The 27,485-nt window shown below is 49.6% G+C and overlaps 2 protein-coding genes across 8 annotated transcripts in view; one reads left to right on the top strand and one right to left on the bottom strand.

Moving 5' to 3' along the window:
- Positions 1–15,106, bottom strand: part of TBC1D16 (TBC1 domain family member 16) — a 31,413-nt gene extending 16,307 nt beyond the window's left edge. The window contains exons 1-4 of one of the 6 annotated variants that reach the window (XM_030505955.2): positions 14,986–15,070; positions 8,188–8,423; positions 6,780–7,194; positions 6,564–6,614 (exon numbers count right to left, since the gene is read on the bottom strand). In XM_030505955.2, coding sequence (XP_030361815.1) covers positions 6,564–6,614; positions 6,780–7,194; positions 8,188–8,365 — 644 coding nt within the window. In that variant the 5' untranslated portion in view covers positions 8,366–8,423; positions 14,986–15,070. Of the gene's footprint in view, positions 1–6,563; positions 7,195–8,187; positions 8,424–13,124; positions 13,341–14,332; positions 14,508–14,713; positions 14,791–14,985 lie in introns of those variants that run through there. The other 5 variants (XM_030505952.2, XM_030505949.1, XM_030505954.2 and 2 more) reach the window with 5 other exon arrangements.
- CCDC40 (coiled-coil domain containing 40) lies at positions 15,058–27,363 on the top strand. 2 transcript variants are annotated; one of them, XM_030505946.1, is made up of 20 exons: positions 15,058–15,218; positions 15,323–15,448; positions 15,941–16,051; positions 16,436–16,604; positions 16,768–16,955; positions 17,468–17,551; positions 17,640–17,859; positions 18,695–18,852; positions 19,701–19,823; positions 20,190–20,311; positions 21,023–21,266; positions 21,374–21,556; positions 22,576–22,821; positions 23,568–23,781; positions 24,223–24,392; positions 24,500–24,591; positions 25,151–25,271; positions 25,923–26,111; positions 26,259–26,417; positions 27,046–27,363. In XM_030505946.1, the coding sequence occupies exons 2-20, from the start codon at positions 15,443–15,445 to the stop codon at positions 27,289–27,291; spliced, it is 3,045 nt and encodes a 1,014-aa protein (XP_030361806.1). In that variant the 5' UTR covers positions 15,058–15,218; positions 15,323–15,442; the 3' UTR covers positions 27,292–27,363. The 2 variants fall into 2 exon arrangements, with proteins under 2 accessions (XP_030361806.1, XP_030361805.1); XM_030505945.1 differs by having other exon boundaries at positions 15,140–15,218; positions 16,801–16,955.
- Positions 27,364–27,485: the final 122 nt, after the last annotated feature.

The following is a 27,485-nucleotide window of genomic DNA, read 5'->3' as shown; positions in this document are numbered from 1 at the left end:
GTTTCAGAGTTATTGTAAATGCTTAATGCTGTTATAATTGCAAGGACAGAGCCAAGACGACAGAGACCATGCAGATTTATTTGCATATACTGTTGTACTTTAGAGGGGACATGCTCTTTATTTTGATCCAGTTAACGCAATTCTTCCCTCACAAAGCTGTGGATACCTGCCAGCACCATTTATCTCCACTCTCAATTAGGATTTCTGGGTGTTGCGATCATATAAATAAGGAACAGAAGAAATGCAAGAATATCCTGGGAAAAGGCGTTTTATTGCAATACCTCCCGCAGAAAACGGCCACGGTGGCAGATTCCTGCTCCTGCAGCTCAGCCAGCCTGTGGTACTGACCTTCCAGCCAGGCCTGGGCGTCAGGGGATCACAGAATCATGGAATGGTTTGGGCTGGAAGGGATCTTAAAGCTCATCCAGTTCCAACCCCTGCCATGGGCAGGGACACCTTCCACTAGAGCGGGTTGCTCCAAGCCCCTGTGTCCAACCTGGCCTTGAACACTGCCAGGGATGGGGCAGCCACAGCTTCTCTGGGAAAAGTCTGTGCCAGCGCCTCAGCACCCTCACAGGGAAGAGCTTCTGCCTCAGAGCTCATCTCAGTCTCCCCTCTGGCAGGTTAAAGCCATTCCCCTTGTCCTGTCCCTACAGGCCCTTGTCCAAAGCCCCTCTCCAGGTTTCCTGGAGCCCCTTTAGGCACTGGAGCTGCTCTAAGGTCTCCCCTTCAGGAGCCTTCTCTTCTCCAGGCTGGACAACCCCGGGGGTACCGGGTACCGGGGGGGGGGTCAGAGCGGCCACCGGGGCCGGCGAGCGCCGGGCTGCGCCGCTGGGCAGAGCCCGCCCCCTGGCGGCCGCGCCGCGCCCGCCGCCCGCTCCGGCGCCCACGGGCACGACCCCACGGCTCGGCCGCTCCTTTCCGCAGGCGTCCAGCGCTCCCGCTCCTCCTCAGCCACCCCTCACAGCCCCCGGCACCCCAAAACCCTCGGGGGACAAAGCGGTTCCGCTGCCCCCCCCCCCCGCTCCTGCCTGCGTGGCCATAGGGTCTCTTTTCCAGGCATCACCTGCTCTCATACCCACTATTCCTCCCCAGAAATCCCAAATATAGCCTCCCAATCCCACCGGCAGCAGTTCCCGATCGCGAGTTTGCTGTCACTATTTTCTTCCACAGAAATCTGGCGTTGAACCAATGGAGGCAAAACCCAAACCTGCTGTAATTAATGTTCTTGCTGTTCAAATATTTATGTAAAGCCAGATCGAGCCGAGAGCCCCGGCAAGCTCTGGGTCTGCCCAACCTCCTCAGCTCTGCTGCCATAATGACTCCTAACTGATTACACAGCAATGCCCACAGTCATCCCAGTGCCCGGCTCCGTGCAGACCACCCGAGAGCACTGCCTTGGATGAGGTTCACACCAACCACATGGCTTCGAAGGGAACAGGGACCATTCTTCTGATGGAAGAAGGATTTGGGGATGGTTTTTTCCTAGGCATGAGTTTGGGCACAAATGGAATAAGGTGCTTCAGTGTCTTACGCTGTAATCACACTTGTTGAGGCCATGTCCTGGGGAATCGGAGCCTGACCCAGGAGCAGCAGAACCCCACGGACTCATCCCCAAGGCTGGAATCATCACAAGTAAGATGCTGCAAGAAGTGTGTGCCCAATTCCCCTGGTTCTAAGAATATAATCACTCCTGTTACAACAGCGACGAATCCCCAGCCTGCCGGTGGCTCCAGAGCTCCTGCCAGTTCACACTAATTTCAGCTCATTTCCCCTATAATTTTCCCTCCTGTTTATCCTGCAGAGGGCTGAGCAGCACCGAGCCCTTCAGGTGAGCTGCCAAAACAACATGATGCAACTCCACACACTGTTACCACCGCTCCCACCGGCGCTGCCACCCTCCGCAGCGCTGCGCCTCCGCTCCCTCCCGAGGAGGTGATTTACTCATCAGCTCCCTGGGAAGAGGCTTAACAACAGGATGTGCAACACAGCTGTAAAAATTGCATCAACTGCGGCGCCGGAGGAGTTCCTCCCTGTGCTGTGTGCTCCGCCTGGGCCGCCTGCTCTAGCTGGGTCAGGTGAATTCACCTCTGCTGGAGAACACCAGAACTGGGGCTTTGTTTAGCTCCATTGTGAAAACCTTTCACTGTTTTTATTACGAGCAGCTAAAATCATCACCTTCTTACGGAAGATGGCTCCTTCTCCGTTGATACCCATGACCACATCACTCACATCACTTCTGCCTGTTCTTTAAAGCCCACGCTGTGCAAGTGTGAGCTGGGCCTGTTCCATTACCTGCAGGACCCTTTGCAGAGCTCCAGCCTCTGGCCAGATGTTGCCCCAAGCTCTGCTCATGTGATTCCACCACTGAGGCTTCTCACTCCAAATTCTCACTGCATCAATCAACATCCCAACGTAACGTTAGCGAAGGAACCAACGCCAGCATTTATTTGTCCTCTTCAGCATTTTTGCATGGTGCTCATCAGATAACAGCAACCACAGTTGACTACTGAAGCAAAAAGCCTTTAGCAGCCTGACCACCCACTGCCAGGGGAAGCTCCTGTCAACCAGGCACAGCACAGAAAACACCAAACCCCCAAACAAAACCCACTTACAGAGCACTAAGTGCTTCTGCAGCGATTGGTATAGATCTGATGTCATGGTCAGTTAAAATAACTTCAGAAGCATCGGTTGAAAGACATTATATTGGTGTCAGATGCTATTTGGTTGCCAGGATGTAACAAAAGGCTTCTAGTTTCACTTTACTGATGGGGAAAATGGAAGCTGAGTAATTGAGCAGGGCGGCAGCGAGCCAAAGCTGGGTGTAGAGCACAGCTCTCCTCAAGTAGTGCCCTTCAGACCACAGGGCAAATGTTTTCTGACAGTCAGCAAACAATGGTGACAGAGGAGAAAGGGAACAGAATGGAATGATTTTATTTCCAGCATCCCTCCTTTCCTGCAGGAATGCAGCCAATGACAAGGCTGCCACCAATCCAGGGATTTCACACATTAGCTACCTCCCTGCAGGAACCATGTACCACGAGCAGAAAGAGGCCCCCAAAGTTAAGAAGGCCACAAAAACCAAGAGAGTAAAGCCACCTTTCCATGTGAGAGGAGTGCACCAGATGATCTAAAGAGAAGCAAGAATGTGTATGCTGGTGATGGGACACTCCCATAGCTCCTAGCCTGAGGAATTGTGTAAATGGGAGGAAAGCATCAGTCGCTGCATGGGATCCCTGGCAGCCTGTCAGCTGAGAAGCAAAGAGGAAAAAAATAAAACCCAAAAAACAATGGATATGTTTTTATTTCCTTATGTTCTACCAGGCAAGTTGTTAACTTACAATGACTGACTCGTTGTGCAACTCAGACGCTGCTGCCTCCCTCCCTCGTACTCCCTTCTCCTGCCTCCTTGCCCCTGCACCACACACACCGGTGTGTTGTCAGCTCCCTTCTGCCCCGCTGCCAGGCCACCTTCTCAGAGGAGCCCTTCGTGGTCTTGGAGCAACCTGCTCTAGTGGAAGGTGTCCCTGCTCATGGCAAGGGCTTGGGACTGGAGGAGCTTTAAGGTCCCTTCCAACCCATACCACTCTGGGATGCTATGATGCTCCAAGAGGCATAAGGGACTTATGACTCCTGGTTATATGGATATTTTGGCAAGCAGCTTGCTGAGCCCCTGATCTCATCTGATCCAAGCCCATGTGTGCATCCTAATTCTTCCACAATGTCACATTTTTCTGTTCCTGATTGCACAGAAAGACTGGACTGAAACACCAAGCAACGCACTGCTTCAGGTCCTGAAGCAATCCCAGGGGAAAGCAGAGCTCTCTTCACATCAACTCCCCGATGCAGAGGGGAATAACCAGAAACATTCATTCCTCTTTGCAGGGAGGAGATGGTGACCGGGAGGTAGGGAGGGAAAAATGTTCAAACCATCTGCCAGCAGCACAAACTTTGTTCACACTCCAGTTCTGGCTCAGATGGGAAGCAGCCAGCAGAAGGAAAAAAACCCTTAAGAAACAAGGAAGCTGTTCTCATGCTGTAGTGACTTCTGAACCAGCATCTCCCACCCCCAGCACGCCAGGATGAACACAGGGAATAAGGAAATGCTTTTTGATGGGACTTTTGCAAAGTATTGTATGCAAAATCTCCCACTCAGAGAGCTGGAAAGATCCTGCAGATGCCATGCAAGGGGGCTCTGTGGGGAAGAACAGATTGGCATAAAACATGGCCACACTGGACAAAAGCCTTTCAAGTTTGAAGTCCCAAACAATGAAAGGTCTGTTTTATTAATCTGCTGCAAATGATGAGTGTTGCATACACTGTGTGAGGCTTCCAGCCCGGTGCCAGGCGAGGGAAAAGGAAAAGCGGAAAAAAAACCCAGGAAAAGGGGAAAAGGAAAAAAAAAAAGAAAAGGGAAAAATAGGAAAAGGGGTGGGAGGAAGGAAAAGGGGAAAATCTGCCAGGAGCAGGAGCAGGAGCAGTGTTTCCCAGCCAGGCCGGCAGCAAAGCCGGCAGCGGGCTCGCCTGGGCCGGGCTGCGGAGCCACGGGACACGCTGCAGGCATTCAGAGGCAGGGGGTGAGGATGCAAGAACGGTGTTTCCTTCCTCCCCGGCACCGCCGCAGCTCAGAGCATCAGCGCTGCACAACAGTTACACCACAAGCTCCTCAGCCGCCTGCTGTGCCCGAGCCCTGCGCCCGCAGCCGCTCACACCTCGCACAGCACACGGGCCAAGGCTGGCGTTTCCCCCGGATCAGTTCAACCTCCTGCTTTCCAGCAGGAACAGGACGTTGTTTGGAATGCATCCCATGCTATTCCTGCTCCTAACCACTAAAGCCGGGATAATGACTCGGGGTGTGCAGTGAGCTGGGCCACAGCTGAGGCCAGAGCTTACACACACACACTGAGGGACAAGAACATTTTCCCTTCAAGATTCTTACTTGGAACTCGGAAGCATTGTAATTATATTTTATCTAGCGAAAAATGTTTAAGAAACCCCAAAACTTCACTTTTTTCAGAGTACCAGAGACAGGTCAAACACAAACTGTCAAGGGAAAAAAGTTAACCAAAGAGAGGCTTTGGTTGCAGAGGATTTGGGGGGTTTCTGGTTTTTAGGTCAATGCCAAGGAGTTTCTAACCCAACGTGACATTCTCTGAAGGTGTAAGCGACTGGAGTTTCAACCCCCAAGCAGTAGCCCAGTGCTAGAACACAATCTGAATGGGACAAACAGCCTGGAAACCAACAAAATCAAGTCAGTTCTTAGCACTGATATTTAAAGATTCAAAGGCCTCTCTAAAATTCTTTTCAATGGTGTTTTGTAACATTTATGTAGTTTCCAAAGTCTTCTACATTCTTGTGAATACTTGTCAGGCATGATTTAGAAAGCTAAGAGAGACACTGTCAAATTGACCTTGTTCAACCCAATTTGGAAACCAAAACATGACAAGATGGGATGGGCTGGAATGGGATGGGCTGGCCGAGGTGCTGCTCAAACCACTGCCCACCCAGCTGCTGCAGAGCCCAAGCCAGAAACCCCTGTGGGCTCGTGGTTAATTAGAAGCATACTGGCAGGACACGTATCAAGTGTAAAGCTGATCTGAAGTCTGACATCACTGTTCTGAAGTGGTTTAAAACACCCAGAGAGAGTTGAATCAATTCGAATACTTCCTTCACGAGCCCTGTTCTTACCGGCATTCTCTGGGCTTGAGATTAGCCATAAAATAAAGCGGCAAAACCCCTTCAGAGGTCAAGTCTTCATGTAGCTGTACATTGCTGACACACACAGGAGAGCTTGCTTTTCCTAATTTCAGGTGTAGTTTCAAAGTTGAGCCTTAAAATCAGCCCCATGGTGCTTCATGAACGCAGCACATGCATCCTCCCCAAGATGGAAATGAGGAATACGTGGCACGGAGCTCAGACGAGAAAGCCAGAAACAGTGTGTGTCAGTAGAGGGAGTTATACAGGCATCCTGCTGTTCATTATTCCTCTGCCAGGGTGCCCTCTTTCCCCTAGGTAGAGGTTACTGCAGATGTGCTTGAGAAGCGTTGCCATTTGGATATACCAGCATTGACTAAAACATCCAGGGTAGACATGCAAAAATGAGTATTTGTGTGTCATAAGTAGGACCATGTTCTGAACACCAGCAAAAACAGTCCCACATGCAGGCTCCATGTCAACACGGTGCCTTGCTGTGAGGCAGCCATGGCTCAGAGGAAGTCAGGCTGATACTTTGATGTGGTTCTCCACAAGCAGTAACTTGCACATCTCCTCAGAGAGCAAATTAGACCAACAAAGGACCTTTTTAATTTAGTAATGGTGCTCAAAGGGCTCAAGGCAGTTCACCTGTAAGACTGTACATACACAGCCCTGAATGTTCAGGGCCAGGGTTCACTGAGCAGAAGCAGGACTGGCTGGCAAACAATTTCCTGTGAATTATACAGGTGTCTGAAGCAAGACAGGATATTCAGCTCAGTGCCACTGTGAAGCTTCTCAATTTCCTTCAGCACCTCCAAGCTCAGCAACCCAGCTAATCACCCAGAACCTAGAGAAAAGCATGCACTCACCTGCTTTCATTATCCAGGAACACGGAACTACTGCTTTTCCCAAGGGCTTCACTGATGGGAGAGAGGCAGAAGGGGGAAGAGAAGGCATCAGAATCAGAGTCAAAAGTACTGTCCCTGCTCACGTCATCAGCAGACAGCTCCAGGGAGCCCTCGTCCTCCCCTGGCTCTGGCCTGCAGTCCAGGCCTTCCTCCGTCCCCTCCGCCGACAGCTCCGACCTGTTCTGCTCCTCCCGAGAGCTGATTGTCAAGAGGATTCCTGAGTCCCTGCGCGCAGGCTGGGGGGACCGGCGGGCACCGTCCCCCGCGGGGCAGCACTGCGGCAGCTTCTCCCCTTCCGAAGAGGGGGAGCTGATGTAAGCCACGTCCTTCACAAGCTGTGACACAGTCAGGATGTCCTCTCCTCTCAGGACCACTGCCCCTCTCTGCTCGGTGGGGGAAGGCTGCCGCACAGCGCCGAAGCCCTGAGCGTGGCGGCCGCGCTTGCGGGGGGCTTTACGCACAGGGGAGCTCTCGGGAGTGATGTAGCGCAGCGCTTCCTCATCCTGCCGCTGGATGCGGGAGTTGGGCACCCAGGCAAGGATCAGCGTGGTGCCCAGCAGCTCATCCTTCTCCATGTACAAGCACAAGTAGCCTTCAAGAGAGCAAAGGAGCCATCAGTTATGATGCAGCTTTAGTCTAAGGAAACTCCATAAGCCTGAAATTTGCCCTTCCCCACCTCCCCCCACTTCACCACCATTACACAAGGGCAAAACAAACCCTTTCATTAACCAGGAGACAGAATTCTGCCAAATGAACTGTGGAGTGCTCAGCATTAGTCAGTATTTACAAATAATTTCAAGTCTCCATATGGCTCTTGAACAGTCTAAATTCCCTGTGGCCTAAGTGGACAGAGAAATGACATGCAAATACTTCAGCTTCCTGCATGGATTATTAAATTCTGAAATATGTTGCCACATGAAAAACTTCTGCTGTTTGTTAGTCAACCAATTCCAAGTGCCAGCTAAACATTTCTTTCTCAAGACTATTTACCTTGGTGTAGCCAAAGGGCTACAATTTTCATGAAAAGCCAACAGAAAGAAGAGTCACACGCACAGAAAGGGAAGCATGGGTCAATGTTCAGTGAATAATTACTTTTGTGAAGCTAAGCCAGTGGCCACGGCTCTCTTTGATGAGAACATGAAAGAGCACAGGAACAGATGAGAATACAGGGACAGAGCTGTATTTATCTTCATTTACTCCAGTGCATGCAGCCACAACCAGGTTTTCTTTCTTTTCCCTTTACCAATGGTTGTTGAGGCCCCGCCAGCAATGACAGTTACAGGATGATACTTGGCTTTCCTGAACAATACGTATATTTGAAAGAGCAACAGGAGTTACTGTCCTCAAATGACAACTGTCCATCTTCTGCCAATACAAAAGGACTTACTATAACAGGTAAACTGATGCTAGACCAGAAGAGAAAGGAGAAATATCATGGCTTTCCTTAGTCTTCCATAAGACTGCCTTGGCCTGTCCCCCACCAGCACCTCTTTGTTCTTTAGAGCCCGAGAGATAGCATTCCATACAAACACACCCCCAGGAGAGAGAAAAGAGCAAGCGAGCAGAGTCTGCAACACCCCATCACCTGGGTGATGCTCCCCGATGCCTTGTAGCAGCTCAGGTGGGTGGACACAGACATTGTTCTTGGAGTAGATAATCTCCCCATCAAGTATGGAGGGTGAGCTGCTGCCGCCACCAGGAGTCAAGGTCAGGAGGTCGGAGGCTTTCGAAGAAGCACGTCGGAGGAGTCGCCCCAGAGACATCGCCAAGGAAATGTTTCCATTATCTGTCAGCTCTAATCAGGAGCCAGACTGGGAAGATCTGCCAAGAGGGTGGAAAGAACAGTGATAGAACAGACACGACGACACCACAGCACGTGCCCTCCACTGTCTGAGAAGGAAAAAGTCTCCCGTAACTGCTGCATCCATCCTACAACTCAAGCAACAGCCTCCAAGTGCTCTGGAGGTGTAACATCACCTCTGCATTTTAAAGATGAAGTACAGAACCCCAAGATGTTTTTCCCTGCAACGAAGAAATATGAAGGCAGCAAAACCCCCACGTTTTAACAGTTACTGTGGGGGAAACAGAAAAGTAATGCTTGTCACTGCAAACTGCCCATTAAGGGAATAGCCCAGCGATGCCAAGCTGCCCGATGTATCACTGTCCTGGGAATGCCAAAGAGAGTCAGAGTAGGCCCTGGAGGATTCCTTCATCACGGAAAAACTGCTGAGACCATGACATTAAAGAAGGGCCTGCTGCTTCGCCCACAGTAACCACCGATCTCCAAAGAAAACATTAAGCAAAACAAGTTCATCTTGTGCTCAACATTTTTTGGCATATTCCTGCTGTGTGTTTGAGGGTTTTGGGTTGGGATTTGGGGGTTTGGTTTTAGGGGGTTTTGTTGTTCGTTTGTTTGAGCAGTGTGGTTACACAGAGCCTTTGCAGACATAAGTGGCAAGAGGCCCGTGTTGAGCAGAGCGGGCAGGCTCTAGGAGCAGAGCGGGGCATGCTGCCTCGAGCAGACATGTCATCTGTTGATAGGGGACTCCAGTTAACTGGGGAGTCCAATCCCCAACTCATCACTGGGGAAGCTCTGAACTCAAATGAGACATGCTCCTCAGGGGGGGCCACCCAAGCTGTAAACTATTTAGCAGACAGATCAAGAAGAAGACTTGAGGTGTTGAAACAGCAGATGGGTGTTGCATGAAGCAATCGCACAGACAGCCCAGCACAACTCAACAGGGAGCCGGCTCTACCTGCTCCTGCTGTGCCCAGTTGGGAAGCAGACCGTCTGAGGCACAGCAGCTTCTGTTCTGCCAAAAGTACACGAGGAGAGGAACCATCTCCTTTTGTTCCTTTGTATTTACGCGGCCTCACTTGCTCACGAACAGGCCAGTCTGACCCAGCACACACCACACATCACAGCGGTCCCAGGTCCAGGAGCAGCTCACTGTGTTCCTCATGACAATTCCCACACCTGCAGAGCATGCAACAGGGACAGCCAGACATAAAACCAAAAGCAGACAGGCCCTGGCTTGTACTATCAGGGCACTATATGTGGGAAACGTTTAGGGGCCTAAAGCATTGTCAACCACTGAACAGCTCTGGTTTGTTTAAACATGGTTTTAAAGGTATCTCCAGGCAAATGGGAAGGGGGAAGGCAGAAAGAGCCAACAGAAACCAGTGCTTGTCAAAGAGCAGAGTGAAAGCTGCAGGGAAGGAAAGTAACTCTCCTGATTCTGACAGATTTGCACATACAGAAGATTGCAAATAAGACTGCCAAGTGGTTGACAGAGCCTTCATTAAAGGACAAACCATTGGTTTAACTGGCAATCACTGCATTTGTCAGCTTGAATCACAGCATAAGCAGCTCCTGCATTTCAGTCTTTGCTGGAACTTTACAGAGAAGCCTCAACCCTCCTATGCCCTGTGCCCAGCAAGCGTTTAGGGTAAGACAATTACTTTGCAAGTCCTTTGCACTCATGTCTCCTTCTAGCACCAAACACAACATGTATCTTCATGTCTCAGCCCCCAAAACCAAACCCCAGCGGAGCCATAAGCTCGTTCTTGTCCAGATCACCAAAAACCACAGCACTGTCTGAGGCTCTGGGTCATATCTTGGAGAAAGTCATTTGCTTCAACCATATTTAAAGAGCAGGTCACCTTTCCTCTCATCGCACCGCAAGAATACACAGTAAACTCTGCTGCAATTCCTCCTTCCCACCACCAAGTTACAACACACCATTTCAACACAGTGCTGCAGGAGTCCGTAGCAGGGCTGTGGAGCAACCTGTACAGCATCAGAGGCCCTGAGCCTCCAGCACAGCTGAGGAGGGTCTCCCACTGCCGGGCAGCAGCACAGTGTGTGCAGCTCTGCCCACTGCAGTCAAGCCGGGATATCCGGACCTTCAGCTGTGCCAGCTGTTTCAAGAGAACTCTGAAAGCACTAAACCTGCAAAGGAGGAGGGTGGTACCCGGTGGCTGCTGCTGCTGACCAGGGAATGCTTCCTCAGGAAACACCAGTGAGCTTTTCCTGCGAAGGACAGCAGATGGAGATGCAGGTATGAAACAAGAGCTTGTGTGATGCCTTCCTGCCGCTCTCCAGGGGCTCTCGGAGAGCAGCGGAGGTGCAGGATTCACTGCCAACAGAGGCAGCATTTAATTAGCTTTTACCTAGCCCAGAAAGAACAAAGCCACAGGTAAAGATCAAAAGCTGCTCCCTGGAAAGCAGAAGGAATTTAAAGGGAATTACTGCTGTGATCCTGCAGAACACATGTTGCTCCAGCAGTGCCCTGAGGTGCGGTTGGACAGCGCTGCAGGTACACACACAGATATGTGTGCTGGGAAGAGAAAACAACAAAAATGACAGGAGGTGAAGCATATGGTGTCCTGCCAGCACAGAAACTCAGCCTGTGGCATCTGACTTGCAGAAGAGCCATGCATCAGAAATCAGAGACCACTACAGTGCTGCAAGCAAGCAGCCAAATATACTGGGAGATAGAAATATCACCAGCAAGACTGGAATTAATCCTCTCACAGCTGCTACAGGCTAGGGAATTCTCTGCAGCATCAGAGAAAACCAGATACAAGTCACTGGACAGTTTCAGGAAGAGTGACAAGAGTGATCTGGGGTATGGAAAGAGAGTGCCAAGGGAAGAGTAAAGAAAGGGAGATGTACTGGAAGTCTTCATACATGGGAACTGTCACTGCCAAAAAAAAGTTAGAGCTGTCTATGGAGGACAGAAGTAGCAAGGCAGTCAAGCTGTGGCAAGGAATATGTAGTTTACTCATTCCAATAGCAGGGATAAAGGTGTGCAAGAACAGGGCAACCTGGAGAGGCCATTTCCATCACTGGGGGGGTTCAAAGACTGGCCACAGAAACAGATAGATGGTCTATCCCAGCAAGGACCAGATGATGGACTGGACCTCTGAAGGCCATCGAGTCTATTTGTACAACCCCAAAGCCTCTGAAACACAGTGAAGGTGCCTCTCGTTCCTGAAAGGCAGTTTGTACAACACAAACCAGCAAACAAAGATACCTGGTCTGCAGGGGTTGCTCTGTTCTCAGCCCTTTTTGTGTGGGACGGCGTCTGCACACACAGGCCATGGGCCTGGAGGAAAAGCTGGAATTGTCGCTGCCTCTTGTGTAAGCTCGGGAAGGCCGATGGGATCTGTCCTGCTGCTCAGTCAGCAGTGAATTAGCACCATTCACAAAAAAAGGTTTTCTCATATTAATTTTCTATTCATGCCCTGATCTGAAGGGATCCTTTTCAACATGGCAGAGACAACCCAGCTCCCCAGCAGCTCAGGCACTGAATTAGCTGAAAAGCTCTTGCTGAGTGCCAATATTTATTAAGCACACATACATTTTCTTCTCCCACACATCAACTGTCGCTGCTAAAAATCTTTGCTACAGCTACTGAGTCTGTTCACGCAGCCCTTGGCTGCTCTCCCAGGCAGTGCCAGCACTTCTCTGCTACACCAGAGCTCACAAACGTGCCGGGGAGCCAACTCCTGAAATCACCCCAGGAGCCTCTTCGCAAGCGCCTGAGCAGTTCCAGCCAGCAGCAGCTCAAGTAACGCCGGCTGCTCACCTCCCTCAGATGTGCCCTTCTCCCAAACCCACCAACAGCAAATGCTGTTTGCCTTGGCAGATCACACCCTCACCTTGGCACACGCTGCTGGACCAAATGTTGCTGCCTCCGGTTGCACAAGATTCCTGTATTCCGGCACAGGAGGGCAATGCAGGGCTCCTGCACATTACAAAGCTGACACGGAGCGCACAAGGCAACAGGCCTCCTCTCACAAATGAGTTTAGCCCATAGAGGCAGATGACAGCGGCACTTCGGGGTCGGCTGCTGCCGACAAGTCACACTGCTGAGCACTTGGTGCCTGCCAGAGGGTCGTGTGGCTCCAAGGACAAACTTGCTATGTGAGTTTAATAGCTTTACAAGCAAAATAAGCTGAGCTACAGGGCTCTTGAAGCGAAATACGAGACCTACAGCATGTCTGGACACAGAGGAGAAACATGAGCTGTCAAACATCAGCACTGAATGAAGCATGAAATGCCTGAAGTAAGAAAAATGTAACAGGTTTTTTCCTTTTTTGCCCTTAATAACTTAAATTTGATGTTCCATATTTAAGGAGTACAGAGTCACTGCACCAGGGAGGTCTCTGACACTGCACAAGTTCCTGCCTCTTCCTCCCCTTGGGAAAAGCAAATGTGTGTTTGTATCCTGGCAGTTCAAGCACAGGTTACAGCGTGCTGGAAGGCAGACCAGGGACAGGAGCCTGGAGGCAGGGCTCGCAGCTTCTTTCCAGTCCTCTGAGCGGATTTTCTGTACACCTCTCAGCTAGTCACTCATTTTATCCATACTACTCTAGGTATACGTGAGAGCTGTGAAACAACCTTCCCTTTGTACTGCAATACCTCTTCATTAGGGGAAAAAAAGCTTTCGGAACTACTAGCTCTTAGCTGGAGTTATTTAAGATGACCTAGCCAAATCGAGGAAGAAAGTTTACCATAGGGAACCATTCTGAAGCCATCCCATTGCATGGGGAGAATTATGTAGGTCACCAAAAAGTCTTTCATTCCTGAGCCGCTGGTGCAGCAGTGGCACGTGGAGTGCAGAGTAAAGGCAGAGTACCAGCAGTCACCAGCCAGGGCTGGAATCCTGACAGCATTCAGCTCTGATCCCAGGCGCTTCAGTGGAACAGCTTCACTCAGATGTGTCTCAGCTGAGAAGGTAAAAAAGGGACAGCAGACTAAGTACTGCTAGTTTGTGACTCAGAGACAAAAAGGGAAACCAAATGCTATGGTGGGAGCCTGCCTGCTGCTCCCAGCCACACCTGCCGAGGCATACAGAAAGCAAACAAGAAGCTTCCCCCCCTCCAGCACCAGGAGCCAAACCACCACACACGCTCCAGTGCAGGAAATTATTTGTGCCATATGTCCCTCCACGCCAAGGTTAAACATAATTTCACGTCACTTAACTACAGTGCTTGTGCAGTAGGTGACTTTTTATGCCTTTGATTCCCAGCGCCCTGTAGCCGTGGCCTGGTAACGCTCCCGGTACCAGATCCCCAAGTACCAGCAGGTAAAGAATTCCCGGAACCTGGTATCACAGCTGAGTCGATGAACTAATTGCAGAGTCTTTTCTCAATACAACAGATGTCAGAACATGCATTCCTGATGCTTTGAAAGAGTCTCCTTTCCCCCTGCCCCTCCCTCTGTGCCTGCCGGACAACGCAACACTCTGCCCCATCCCAGCTCTCCAGATTCACACCAACCACACTGCGAGACATGGGGACCAAACGCAGATGTTCAGCAAGCCCAATGCAGGGGCAGAAGAGCAGCTTTCAAAGACTTTCTCTGCATTTAGCCAAGTTATCACCAGAACAAGGATGAGCTCCTCTAAGCCTACAAACTTAAAGGAGGCTTCTACAAAAGAAGCAGCAAGCCCAAGATCTTCACCCTGAGCTGTCCTGGTCTCAACATTGCTTCTATTTTCTCTTAAAAGACATTTCATTTTTATTACTTCCTATTCAGAGTGGCAGCTGGGAACATAATACCTTTACAATATGAGCTTCTAGTCCAAGAACCAAAAAGACGGGCAGACTTCAGAGAGGAAGAAGCAGAGTTATTTTAGAGTGTCAGCAACACGGTGAGCAATATATCAACACGTAATCCCTGCCCCGGAGGGCCTGAAGGCCACACATCAAATAATTACTAAGGATCCCGACATCCATCTTCATGTCTCCTGAATTCGGCAAAGGAAGAGGTAGACAGCGGGGTGGTTTGGGAGAAGGCCACCTCCCGAAGGGAGGGAACGGTGCCGGTACTCGGGGCTGCGCGGAGCCGCAGATGAAGTTTAAGAACTGTTTCGCATCCCGCTTTCACACCCCCTCCCCAGCGACCCTCGGGAAGACAAAGAGCGGGATAAATGGTGCATGGCCGGGCGGGACACCGGCTGCCGCGGCCCCGGGTGACAGCCGCACGCGTGCTGAGCGGCCGGCCGGGGCAGCGCCGCGCACCGCAGCCCAGCGCCGCGGCCCCGCCGCTCAACGCGCCCTCACCGAGCGACCCCCCCCCGCGGCCCCGGCGCTTTTACCGGCAAAGACGACCCCCGGGGAAACTTCTGGCGGCGGGACGGGACGGGCCGGAGCGGAGCGGCGCCCACCCCGGGCCCTGCACCGGGACCGCCGCCACCGCCGCGCTCCGCCCGGCCCGGCAGGGGTGTGCCCGCCCGGCGGCCCCGCCCCGCCCCGCCCGCTCGCCGCCGGCGTGACCCGGGGCTGCGGGGACCTGCCTCAGGTGGGGCCGCCCCAGCGAAGGAAGGGTAAAGAGCGACCCCGACACGCCCCGCCCGGCCCCCGGCGTTACCTGCTGCCGCGCACCGCGGCCGGCGCGGCCATGGCGGCCGGGACACCGCGGGCCTGGCCCGGGCCCGGCGGGCTGAGGTGGTGCGGCCCGTGCACACCCCCTCCCCCCCAAAGGCTGAGGTGGTGCGGCCCAAGTCCCCCCTCCGCGGGCGGAGATGGTGCGGCCCGCCGCTGTCACGTGACCAGGTGTTGACGCGTCGCCTGGCAACGGGAAGATGGTGCCGCCGGCGGCGGGTGAGTGCGGAGCTGGGCCCGACCGGGGCCCCGCCGCGACCGGGGCTCCACCGGCGCCTCCGTCCCGCGGCCAGGCTCAGCCTCCCTCCTGCCTCTGGTTGCAGGCACAGCCCAGCCCCAGCCCCAGCCCCGTGGAAGAGGCCCCCGCTGCCGCAGCAGAGGGGTCTGGACCGGGATTGGACTCCGCTGAGCAGGATATAATCCAAGTTCCCTCGCATCTCGCTATGGAGGTGATCTCCTTTGGCACGTTTCTCCTGCGGACACCTTAAAAAGGAGGTTTTCCATGTTTCATAGATGCATATACTTGGTCTTTTTTTGTTGAGCTGTGTTGGTGATAAGTTGTCTTCTTCCATTGCACAATACTTGAATTTGGCAAACACAGATATGGGATAAAACAGTGTCTCTTTAAAAAGAAAACAAAAAGAGAATAATTTGGCTACATGTGTTGCAAGCTGGAAGACGTTCTTTAATAAATCCCTAAGGGCATTTATTTGTTTTTCTGCTTGTGAGCTAAAATCACATGAGATGACAAGCGGTGTGCAGGACTTTGTCAGGATCTGTCCTATCTCAAGCCTTGCTGGGTGACTGGTTTTGTGAATGAGATTGGACTTCTAAATTAACCTCCTGTGCCTGGTTGTTACATTGCTGTTACAATAACGTTAAACAAAGTGCACAACCCCTTGTAATGCTGCTGTTCTACACTTTACTGTGTTACATGCTAGGCCATGGAAGCAGAGAACGGGAAGGACAATGAAGAAGAAGAGTCTGCTCCTCTGGAGGACAAAGAAAAGGTGCTTCCCCCAGCAGAAGGAGAGGTCTCTGGAGCTGCAGAAGTGAGACACTAATCTATAATCTTACTCAGAGAATGTATGACCAGTATTTGTAACTTCACATTCTCCTGGTGCAGTTTTATTGCTGCGAACACAAAACCAATGAAAGCTGGGACAGAAGCAGCAAATTGGTCAAGCACAAAGTATAGAAAAGCTCTGACAAACCTGGAGAGGTTCCTTTGTTGTGCTGTATATGTGCACAGGTTTTTTTTAATGAAGAGTGACACAGCTTTGCCAGTATCTCTGTGCACTGATTATAGAACAAGGCCTCTTGTTGATCCTTTGTCTGCATTGTTCATGTCTCATGATGACAAAAATAAGCAGATTTTTAGGAGCAAATAGGGTTAGATTGAAAAGCTGTTTCAGGTGATGAATTTTATGTTTCAGGAAAAACCTCCTGAGACTTTCCTGGGCAAAGCAGAACATGACAGTTCTCCTCCTGAGCTGGCTGACATGGAGCAGCCAGTGACCGGCAGAGGAAACACTGCTCTTCCTGCAGGAGCTGCTCTGCAGGCATCTGCGTTGTCAGTGGAGCTGAGCAGCTGCACAGAGTCAGGTATCATTCAGTTCCTTATTGACAGCACAACGCTTGATACCAGCTATCGAGCACAGTTTCTGGTTTTCTCCCTTTCTGATCATTACCAATCCAACTGGAGGCACAATACTATGACATCTAAGCCTTTTCTTTATCTTCTTATTTCTGGGGGTGTGGGGTTCAGGTAACACCGGAGAACCCAGTTCTCTCTATTCAGAGTCTGCCTTTGAGCAGTTTGGACAGCTTACTAGTGAGCATGGTGACCAGAGAGAGGAAGAGGAACGCCAACAGCATGGGGCTGAGGAATATGAAATACACAGAAGTGAGAAAACCGTAGAAGAAACAGAACTGATTGTCTTGGATCCAGAACATGTGAGAAGTCCTCAAATCTTGTCATTCTCCTTTGCAGACTTGGTATTTTTAGTTGCATAAAATGTGTGAGGTAAATTGTAGGCAGGGGCTTGGCTGTCTGCTAAAACTACATGTTTAAAAATAGCTTTCACAAAAGTACTGAGTGTGTCTGCTCCCTCAGCATTAACCCCAGAGCTGCAGGTTCAGAAGTGAGCAACGTAGAGGGTAAATCTGATACTCTTCAGGGCTCCTGCAAGAGCAGTACTTGCAGTAAGAGCAAGTGCATGGGTTCTCAGATGTAGCCCTTCTGATATGTGTCTGACTTTCAGATATTCTCAGTAGTCACTTTCTGATGTCAGCAAATACCCACTATGTAACTCTCCTCGCTTGCCAAGTGAGTGTAGCTAAAATAAGAATGCAAGTGTCTAGGGCAGAAAATAAGATGTTTTATTTAATAGTGGGAATAACAGCAAGGTTTCTCCATAATTTATTTACGCAAGTATGTTAAAGTTTATCAACATCCTGCTTCACAGCCTCTGATGAGAAGATTCCAGGCTGCTCTGAAGAATTACCTTACTAAGCAGATGGAAAAAGTGAACCTAGAGCTTAAGGAGCTGGTATGCAGCATCCTGTCTTTGCCCTCCCGCAGCAGCCCATCCCTGTGCAAGCTGAAGTGAAAGAGCTGATTTCCTCTTGTGTTGGCAGAGGGCAGACACGAAGAAGGGCAAAGTACAGCGGGAAGAGCTGGGGGTGGTTCTGTACGGAGCACAGCAGCAGTTGGCCCAGCTGCAGCTGGAGCTGGAGAAGAGCCACGACCGCCGCTCGCAGGCGGCCGCAGGGCGCCAGCAGCTGGAAGAGGAACTGGAGGGCCTGAGGCTTACGTACAAGAACATGTGTCAGAACACAGCTGATGAACGCAGGAAAGGTGACTGAGGCAGTATTTCCTAATTCTAGTACTACGAGGAGAAATGAATTTGAATGAGTCAAGCATTGGGTTGAAAAACACAGTAAATTAATAGGGAGTGATGCACTTGCTGAGAAGTTTCACAGCTATTCCTGCTTAATTATAGTCCCTCATATAATTTCTGTTGTTTCTAAGACCATGTTTTTATGTTGTACTTCTAAGAAGGTCTTTGGGACTAAACCTAAGCCCATTCCTGGCAGGTTGGCTGTTCTGCAACTTAGCAGGAGGAAAATTCATACCACTGTAATGTTTACCTGTGTCTCTGCAAGGGTGTGATGAGATTGCAAAAGTCATTAGGGGCATCCAGGAGTATGAGAGCACCATCCATGTGGCAGCCCATTCCAGCCAAAGAAACAGTTTTAATTCTTTGTGTTGCAGGCATTTGGATAGGAAACAGTAAAACAATTGCAATGGCAAGGATAGCAAAGCATTCAAATGAATTGCCTGGAAAGTTTCTGAAGTTATTGAAAAAAACTTAGAGAAGCATTGAACAGGCTGAGAAAGAGACAGTTCTGGTTTGGGGCAGAGGAGTGGACTCCCAGCCTCCTGAGGCCCCTCTTTGATTTCCTGGGATTTGTGTGCTGGGAGTCAAGGGAATTGCTTACCAATTATTTTAGCTTTGCTTGTGGAGCTATACTTCAAAGCTGATGTAAGTTGCTGTTTCAGGGAGGAATGATTTACCTGGTATGCGTGTGGTTTTGCTTTGGGTCTTTCTATATTTCTTTCCCTTTTATCACTGCTTAAAGTCTATCCTACAAATGTTTTTCTCTAAATATTTTTCCTCCTGCCTCCCCAGTTTCTGCAATGCAGACTCAGGTTGAAAACCTGGCCTTGCACCTCATCTACATGCAGAATATGGACGAGGATATGCATCATAATATTTTACTTATGAAAAAGTCAACAAAGAAGGCTGAGGCAGAGAAGCTCCAGGCTGAGGTGGAAAAGAGAAAACAGGTACTGAGTAAAACTGTTGTCTTTAAAGTAAATAACTAACTACAGGTGACAGTGGTGAGTGTTGGGGGACGTGCTGCCTTGTCAGAGGAAGGCTGCAGAGACCCAATTAGGGAACATCTGTGGGGATATTTTTCCCAAACAATTGAAAAAACCCCCAAACCACACAGGCTTTTCTAAAACTGAGAATCCCCACCCCAAGATAGTGGCTCTGCCCAGAGGTTTTTGACAAGCCAATCAGTCAGTCACTCTGCACTCAAGCAAAGGGGGTGTGGGAGAACAAAGATATTTAGTGAAGAAGTTTCATATGTTCGAGTCTCGAGAATTGTTCTGAGTCACAATGAGTTTCACAATGAAAAGCAAACTCTGAAGGTGAGCAGAGCTGGTTGGTGGCCTGGAGCTCCCTCTGCTGCCTTCTGCCTGCAGCACGACACAGGCTGATGGTTACTAATGCAGAGTTGGATGCAAACAGTTGAAATCAATGGATTTAGATGGTTTTTTTTAACAAAAGATTTTAAAACATAAATTATTAAGGTTCCCAGCTGCTGAGGAGGTGGCACGATATAATCCATGCTGACAGGAAGGAGTGTTGCTTCAGACCTGAAGTGTCAAGTTACTACTGCAAATAGAATAATAAAAAAAAACAGCAAAAAAGGTCTCATTCTGTTGAAAGTTGTCACTGCTGCATCCATGAGCCGTTTGTATAGGAATGGGGAAGTTTCAGCAGGAATCCAGTCTAATCCAGTTGCCAATGTAATTCCTTTTCTAGCCTATGTTATTCTTGTAGAATATAGTTGGTGAAGAGTGGGATTATGTTGCTCATCCTGAACTGTTTGGCTCTGACTCTTTAGGACTTTCTCCTAGACCGCTTAACCAGAAAAGCCTATGAACTCCAAGAACAGATTGCTCTGCTTGAAGCTCAGTTTGTGGCCCAGGCAGAGGACACAAAAGTAACTCGACAAGCAGTAAATGAGGTAGGAGGCTGCTTTATTCACTTCTGGTTAGTATTTCTCTCTGGAAGGACTGGCCCCTTTGGCTCACGCTCACGTGGTATGTACAAAGTAGGCCAGAGTGTATGGTTCATTTCTGCTTGGAGGAATGAAGACTTCTTGTTTTTTCCTCCCCCCCAACCCCCCGCCTTTGTCACTAAGAATTGCCAGTAAATCACTTCCTCCTCCACCTTCTCAGCATTTTTCGCCTTGCAGACCTATGCTCTGTGGTCTGCTGTGACAATCACCTAGACACATTAGCTGAAGCTGTTCCTGCCCAGCATATTATGAACAGAATTTTTTTTCAATACAGTACAGATTCATCCTGTCTACCAACTCTCTCTTCCCTAGGCTTATATGGAGGTACAGGCTATCAACATGGAGAAAAAGCGACTGATGAACTACTGGAATAGCAGCTTGGCTGGAATGAAGCAAAGAGATGAGGCCTTCGTTGCCACGCAGGAGTTGCTGAGGTGGGGTGTCTGAAAACAGTCCCAGCAGAAGCCTCAAATAACCTGGACAAGAGGGATTCTAAAAGGGACAGTGTGCTTCTGTCAAGTTTAGTAATGTATGTGCAGGATATGTCAGACAGAACAAGTCTGCTGCTCTAAAGCACATGACGAGGTTAAGGATAAGAAGCACAATTCTTTGTTATTATTTTCTTTATTCAAAACACAACTCTCCCTTGAAATGTGTGGGGTATTTTAAGCTGTTCAGAGATTTTCTATTCTGTTTTATTCCTTTAAAATAGTTCCGTCACCTTTGCAATATCTCTCAATCCAAAGAGCTCAACATCAAGAAGGATTTATCTGCCACTTTTGGCTAGGGGTTTGTGATGCCTTTAGGAATCTTCAGGAAAACCTTCCCGTTGTTGCCAAAGGAAGTGTTTATTTGGTCTGGAGTCTTAAAGCTTGACTGGTTCTCTGTGAACAAACAATATGCTTTTATATGATGGCATCCTGGTAAGAATGGGAGGTGGGACGGGACTGAAAGAAGGAATTAATTTTCCCACATACATTTCCTTTTAAATCTTAATGCCTCCATCCACCTTCTGAGGACTCTGCACTGTTGCAGCAGACTGGCCTTTATAAAGATCTCCCTTCTTGGTCAGTCGTTGCTGCAACAGTATGTTCAGCACACAAATCAATCCCGGTGGTGATTTTCCACCCTCTTTGCCTCTCCAGCAAGTACAATCGCGACCTCAAGTCCCTAGAAACGGACATTCTTGGCTGTAGCAAATCGATCAGGAAAGAGGAGGAGAAGAATGAGACGCTTGTCAGCACCCTGAGCCGGTCACAGAACCATGCCAGCACAACAAAGAAACTGATTGCCCAGTGCCTTTCAGCGCAGGAGGCCCTGAAGATTGAATTTAGCACCTGTGATCGCATTCTGCGTGAGACAGAGCAGGCCATCAATAGGACCAAGATGGTGAGAAGAGTCCATGGAAGAAGAATCTTTTAGAATTGAACATGGGTATTTAATACCCTCCCCAAAACAGTTGTAGTGATCCTGTCGCTGTCTTCCCTGCTTTTTAGGATCAAGCTGCTCATCTAAATGAGTTGCTGTTGATCATTAAGGATATAGAGAAAGGAACTGAGGTCAAAGAGCAGATGGAGAATGAAATTGTGGCAAAGCTTCAGGACCAGCTGATATCCAACAAAGCCACAAAGCACTTCTCGCAGCTGGTTGCACAACTTCAGAGGAGAAAAACAGATCTGGTATGGTATCTCTCCCATACGGGGGGGCAGGGGAAGGAAACCGCCCAGAGCAGTGTTTCCCAAGCATGTTTTGTCAATGTCTTCATTCTGGTTTTCAGGTCTGCAATTGAAAGTCTGCCGAGTTTGTGACTCCAATTTGGTTCTTCCAGTGATGTTATTGCAGGATTCTGGTGTATGTGAAAGAGCTCGGCCTAAAGGGCCTGGCACATAACTTACTATTCCTTCTTTACTTAAAAAATGGGGCAGAATAATGAATCCTGGAAGTATTTACTGTAAAGTATTACCAATACTTCTATACTCCACATTAAACTAACTTAAATCTCTGTGCTCCATCACAGAATGCGATACCGGCGTGCTCTCAGTTCCTAGGTGAGGATTGCAGTCCAAGGAACAATCAAACCAGACCCACCGTTCTTTATGGCATGACAAGTTGCTCTCTTTGGGGGTGTACAACTGGTACAGATAGGAAAACCCAGAAGCCTCAGTGTAGTATTTCTCATACCGAGCTGTGTAGGATGGCACTAACACAACATGCTCACACCTCTACATTTCCATGTGTTACTTCAGCCTGCCCCTGGATTTTTTAAATCGAGGGCATATCTTAAGTAACTGGAAGACTTCCAGGGTTGGCTTCCATTGTGAGAAATTGTTGTTAGGTGGGGAATGTGTGTGTCAGGTATGGTGGAGAAGGTACAATATAGCAATGTCCTACTACTGTTAGCCAGATAGAGATATTCGGGCACGGAAGATAACTGCAAAAGTGAAAAGTGTGGTCTGCTAAAGGGGTTTGGGATGTTTAGGCTCCTTAATGCTTCCCAACAGCCTTATGGCAGAGGTAAATATTGCTATCTCCTGTCAATAGATGGGGAAACAAAGGTACAGAGAGGGTAAGTAGCTTGCTTACAGCTTGTACAGGCCTGGGAGTAGAATCTGCAACCTGTGTTTGGTAAGTGGGCATTACAAATCACTGAGTTGCTGTCGGTGACAGTAATTTGTTTTCTGTCTGTTGATATTCCCAGGAGCTGCATTTTTCCAAGGTTGAGAATGACACAGCCCAGGTTATTCTGAACACAACTCATACCACCTGCAGGCTGGCAGTTCTCCAGAAAACACTTTCTGAGCTGGACAAGGAAATAAATAATATCCATAACCTGGTCAGCTGCAGGCAAAGGGAGATCGCAAAGCGCAACCTCCTGGCTGAGCACAAGCGACGGGTCATCAGCCAGTACAACAAGAGGCTGGAGGAGATTCTTTTTGAGCTAGGGGTATGTACTTTTGTGTTTCGGTCCCCAATTTGATTTTATTCTTTGTGGTGACCGCAGATCCTTGCTAAATGTAACTGGTGGGTAGCTAACACTTCCAGGCATCAGCATTGTGAGTTGAAAGCTGCAGTAGTTAACGTAAATGTTTACATTTGTCAAACAGTTCTTAAGGCATGGGAAGAGGAGCTGGCATTAGGGAATTGTGCAATGAGGGTGTGCCTGGCACAGATTTCTGCAGGGAGTTGTCTGCACCTGATGAAAATACTGAATGGCATCGACACTCTGGGAGTAAATAGGATCTCCTTATGGAATCTGCAAAGGCTGGCGAGGGGGAATGGAGTAGGCGGAGTGATTTAAGTCACTTGATGGTGGCCGCATTCAGGTGATACCCAGCTCTCTCCTTAGCACTGCGAGTCCTTTATGGATACCAGTGTGAAAATGGATGCTATGGCATATGCTCTGCCATAGAACTTGTGTATGTCCAGATTTACATGTTGGCCGAGCTTAGGAGGTTGCTGCAGAGTCTGAGAACATTTCGGGTTTCTGTTGCATTTATTCCTGCGAGGTCAGGAGTGGTCGGTCCCATCCAACTCATGGGAAATGGAGGCAGAAAGTAACTGACAAAATAACAGTATAGCTGAAGTACTTAGTTGGCAGCTCAGCAGCTGGACTGGCTTTCTGCAGTGATGCTATAAACAAGTGCTCCAGCAGCTTCTGCCTGATTTATCCCAAACTTTGCCCTCATACAGGGGCAAGAATTGGGACCACTGGAAATTGAGATCAACAAGCTAAACAAGGAGATAGAAGAATGTAACTCTGAGGTGATGATACTGCAGAAGAACTGGCTGAATGAGCAGAAAGAGCTGGTCAAGTTAACACGTGAACAGGAGGAGCAAATAGCCTCCTTGGATATGTTAAAGAAACAGTTGACAATAATGCAGCAGAAGAAACTGCGCACGGAAAGTAAGTCATTCCCCAGCTTTTCCTTAAGGTGTTCATCCTTGAATGGAGAAAAAAGGGAATGAAGGCCTGCAGATGGGTGATGCTAGACCTTCACCAAAGAATTCTCTTGGTCCTCCTATATATGTGTGAGCAGTAACACCAATGGCCCAGTGCTATACCCTGGGGCTATGAGCCAGGCATCTTCTGCTGCTTTGTGTGTTGTTATTTCCTCTAAGGATTGATCCTGCTGTCTGCAGTGACACAGTTACCCGCTAAGTAACCATGTCATGAGTTACACCTCTTTAAACAAAGTCTGCAAGTAGTTGTAGGTAAACGTCCCCACCAATGATAGCACTTCCCTTGGCCAAAACCAACTGTGGTCTAATGGCAGCCTGTCACCCCTTGCCTGTAGTCAGCCCAATGCTCGAGGGAAGTTAAAGACATTTCTCTGTTCACCTGTAGATGAAATTCAGCAGGAAACAAAAGAACAGAAAGACATCGAACATCACATGAAGAACATGTACAATGACTTGATAAAGTTGAATGTGTTGATCAACAAGAATAACAGCAGTTTCGAGGAGCTGCAGTGTAGCAACATAATCACAGAGAATGAGTTCGTACGTGCTCTCAAGGTACAGAGGGTGACATCTCATTTCCAGGTCTCAACCTCCCATGCAGTGATCCTGTCAAACTTCCTCAGTCTGACAATGTCCTATTGTTTTATGCTTCCCCAATCCAGGAAGCAGAAAAAGAAGCAGTTGAGATGCAGGAGAGGCACAGTCAACTGTCTGAGGAGAAGGAAAGACTCCTGAACAGTGTGGTGGAAGCAGAGTAGGTACCAGAGAGGTTCCTGCTTTGTGCCACAGTCTTTGAACTTTTGTATCTATGTCCATGTTACCAGCACCAGCAAATGTGCTTCTGTCCTCCTTGGAGAGGATGAAAAGTATTTAGTGAATTTTTGAAAGGCAGAAACTGAAAGCTGCTTTAGCCGACTCTGGAACCAGCAAGACCTGAGAAGATGTTGGCTTTAATGATTCCGGCACACTTGTTTGTGCTGGATGTTGCCAAGATCTTTGTGGGAATCTGCATGCTCTCCCCCATGCAAGTAACTCAGAGCAAGCGTGCTGCTCTGGGCAGTTAACTGGGGTCCAGCAGCCCCCGGCAGTGTGGGCATGCTTGTTTTTACAGTCTTCATACCATTTTCTGAGTATGGAGCTTCCTGTGTGCTCTCACACTGCTCTGCTGCTGCTCTTTTATGTGTCCCATACACAAATCCTTAGTTTCTGCTGAACCATTCAGCTGTGTTCAGAGTAGCTTTCAGGAGTGTGCACACAGAGAGCATCCTCCCTGTTGTTTACTAAGGCACTGCTTTCCCTTTCTGTCCTTGAAGGCATCAAATCATGCTATGGGAGAAAAAGATCCAGCTCACAAGAGAGATGCGAGCAGCGGTGGATTCTGTGACAGGAGAGGGCGAAATCCCCGCCATGAAAATAGAGATTCACAGGATGCAAGTAAGGCCCTGGGAAAGAGGGCTGAGGAAGGGAAGCTGCCCACAGTGTATTCAGCTTTGGGGTGCTGACATGTAAGGCAGGAGGTGAGAAAAAGGCTGGAGAAGTAGCATCTTCCAGGCCACAGCAATATTGGAAACCTTAGCACCCTGCAGCCAGTCTGAATTAAACGCACCCAGCACGTGTGCCCGGGATGTGTCTGTGTGTGCTGCGTACCAGGCTGCAGCAGAGTGTGTTTAAAATGCAGTATGTGCCTCCTTCCTCTGTGACCCCAATTTATCAGCACAGAAATGCTGATTACTAAGCATTGCATCATCCTCATCACGGGTTAGGGAAGTTGTCTCTCTTCTGGCAAAGCAACTCTTCCCTTTCGTTCTTGGGATGCTTCTGCTCTTCTGCTTCTGCTCTTGCTAATGAGTTCCAGTGAAACAATTTGAAGGTTACTTTATACAAGTTGATAATCCAGCCTTCTGCCTGCCAGATCCACATGGGGCAAACCAGGTTTGGATTTAGAACAAATTTAGCTTGCCAACACTCACGTGTCACGTGTATCTGGTTCATGCTGATGGGATGGGCCACACAGGAGACTTCAGTGAGGGGCCATTCATACACAGTCATTGTTCTCAGCCTGTTTTGTGTCGTGACAAATGGCAGGTCCGCTACAGCCAGCTGATGAAGCAGCAGGAGAAGATGATTCGTGAGATGGAGGCATGTGTTTCTCGCAGAGAGGCGATAACAGTTCGTGGAGAGGGGCAGAAGACTGCAGATAAGAAACGTTTCACCAAGAGCGACTTCCACCGCAAGAAAGAGGAGCTGAGAAAGAAGATCAGTGAGACCCAGAAGGTGAGCCAGCAGCGCAGGGCTGCGAGAGCTCACGTAGCTGTGTGTGCCTTGTCATCAGCACCAGCACGGGAGTTCTGGGAAGGTGGCCGGGAATGCAGCTGACCTATGGAACCAGAACTTGCTATTTCCTTCTCTTCCATTTACCAGAGTACTCAGGACTGCGACAAAACCATCCTGGAGCTGGAGAGCACGCAGGCCTCCCTCAGCGCCGCCGTCTCCCAGAAGCAGGAGGAGGTGTGCAGGCTGCAGGCAGAGTCTGATGACCTTGATTCGGATTCAGAATGTCTTCGGAACGAGAAGCGATGGGTGAGCACATGCCCTTCCGTGCAGGGTGTGAGCCAGACAGAACCCACTGCCGCCTTCTCTGGCCACCTCCCTGTCCCTGTCTCATCCCCACCCTGAACTGGGCACACTGGCATGGGATTTAGCCACACTTTTGGTGAACTGAGCACGTTTTGAGGGCTCATGGTGGATCTGAATGGATGCTGCAGTTGTACTCTTGGTGAGGCAGCATTCACCTGAAGGATGTCATTTCTATCTTGAAAATATCTAGTACCAGCTTTCCTATGGGAGCACCAGCTGCCTGCTCCAAGGATGTGACACATCTGAGAGCCAGCTCCAGGTCTTGAATGAGCTCCTGTGAGGTTTTGGAGTTGGTGAAACCCTGTCCTAGCAAGTTGCGTTGTGTGCACGGGTATTGCTCTGATTTATGGAGTTCTGTGACATGACACTGCCTCCAAACCACACAGAACGAGGCTGCTCTTTGGTTGTTATGATGGGGGCTTCACAGCACTGGCCTTAAGCAGCCCTTCCACTTCAAAATGGAACGGTTACAGCACCCCTGACCCGAATCATGTCAGTCTCTTGCTTCTTTTCTGTGTGCCATTTCTGTGTTCTTTTCTGTCAAAGCCATTTCTTCTGTTCTTTTTCTCAGAACCTCCTGGAGCTCGTGGCCCACCAGACCCGCCAGAAGCACCTGCAGGCACTGAAGGAGGGGAAGTACAGCCCCCTCTGCCGCTCTGAGCAAGCCTGGAGGAACGAGCAGCAGAAAGTGCAGGCCCGGCTCCGCACCGTTCATGCCATCATCGGCCAGGTCCAGCAGGAGCACCCTGAGCACCTGGGGACTCTGCAGTGGCTCGGCCGGTGCGTGCAGTCCAGGCTGGCCCCGCAGGAAGCCTGAGGGGCCCCAGCACCGGCTCCTGGTGTTTGTAAAGAAAGAAAACCTGAAACAATAAACACTTTGGTTTGTTTCTTTGTGCCTTTCACTTGTACCCGCTTTCCCCTACTCCCGGGCCGGCGGCAGCCCGGGACCCGCTCCCGCACCGGCGGCTGCCCGAGAGCGGCGGCTCCGGGGCGGGGAAGGGGAGAGCGAAG

This window comes from Strigops habroptila, chromosome 14 (genome assembly GCF_004027225.2).
Source record: "Strigops habroptila isolate Jane chromosome 14, bStrHab1.2.pri, whole genome shotgun sequence".
NCBI classification, from domain to species: Eukaryota; Metazoa; Chordata; class Aves; order Psittaciformes; family Psittacidae; genus Strigops; species Strigops habroptila.
Note: the sequence above shows the minus strand (reverse complement) of the source record. Positions and strands in the feature narration are given on the sequence as shown.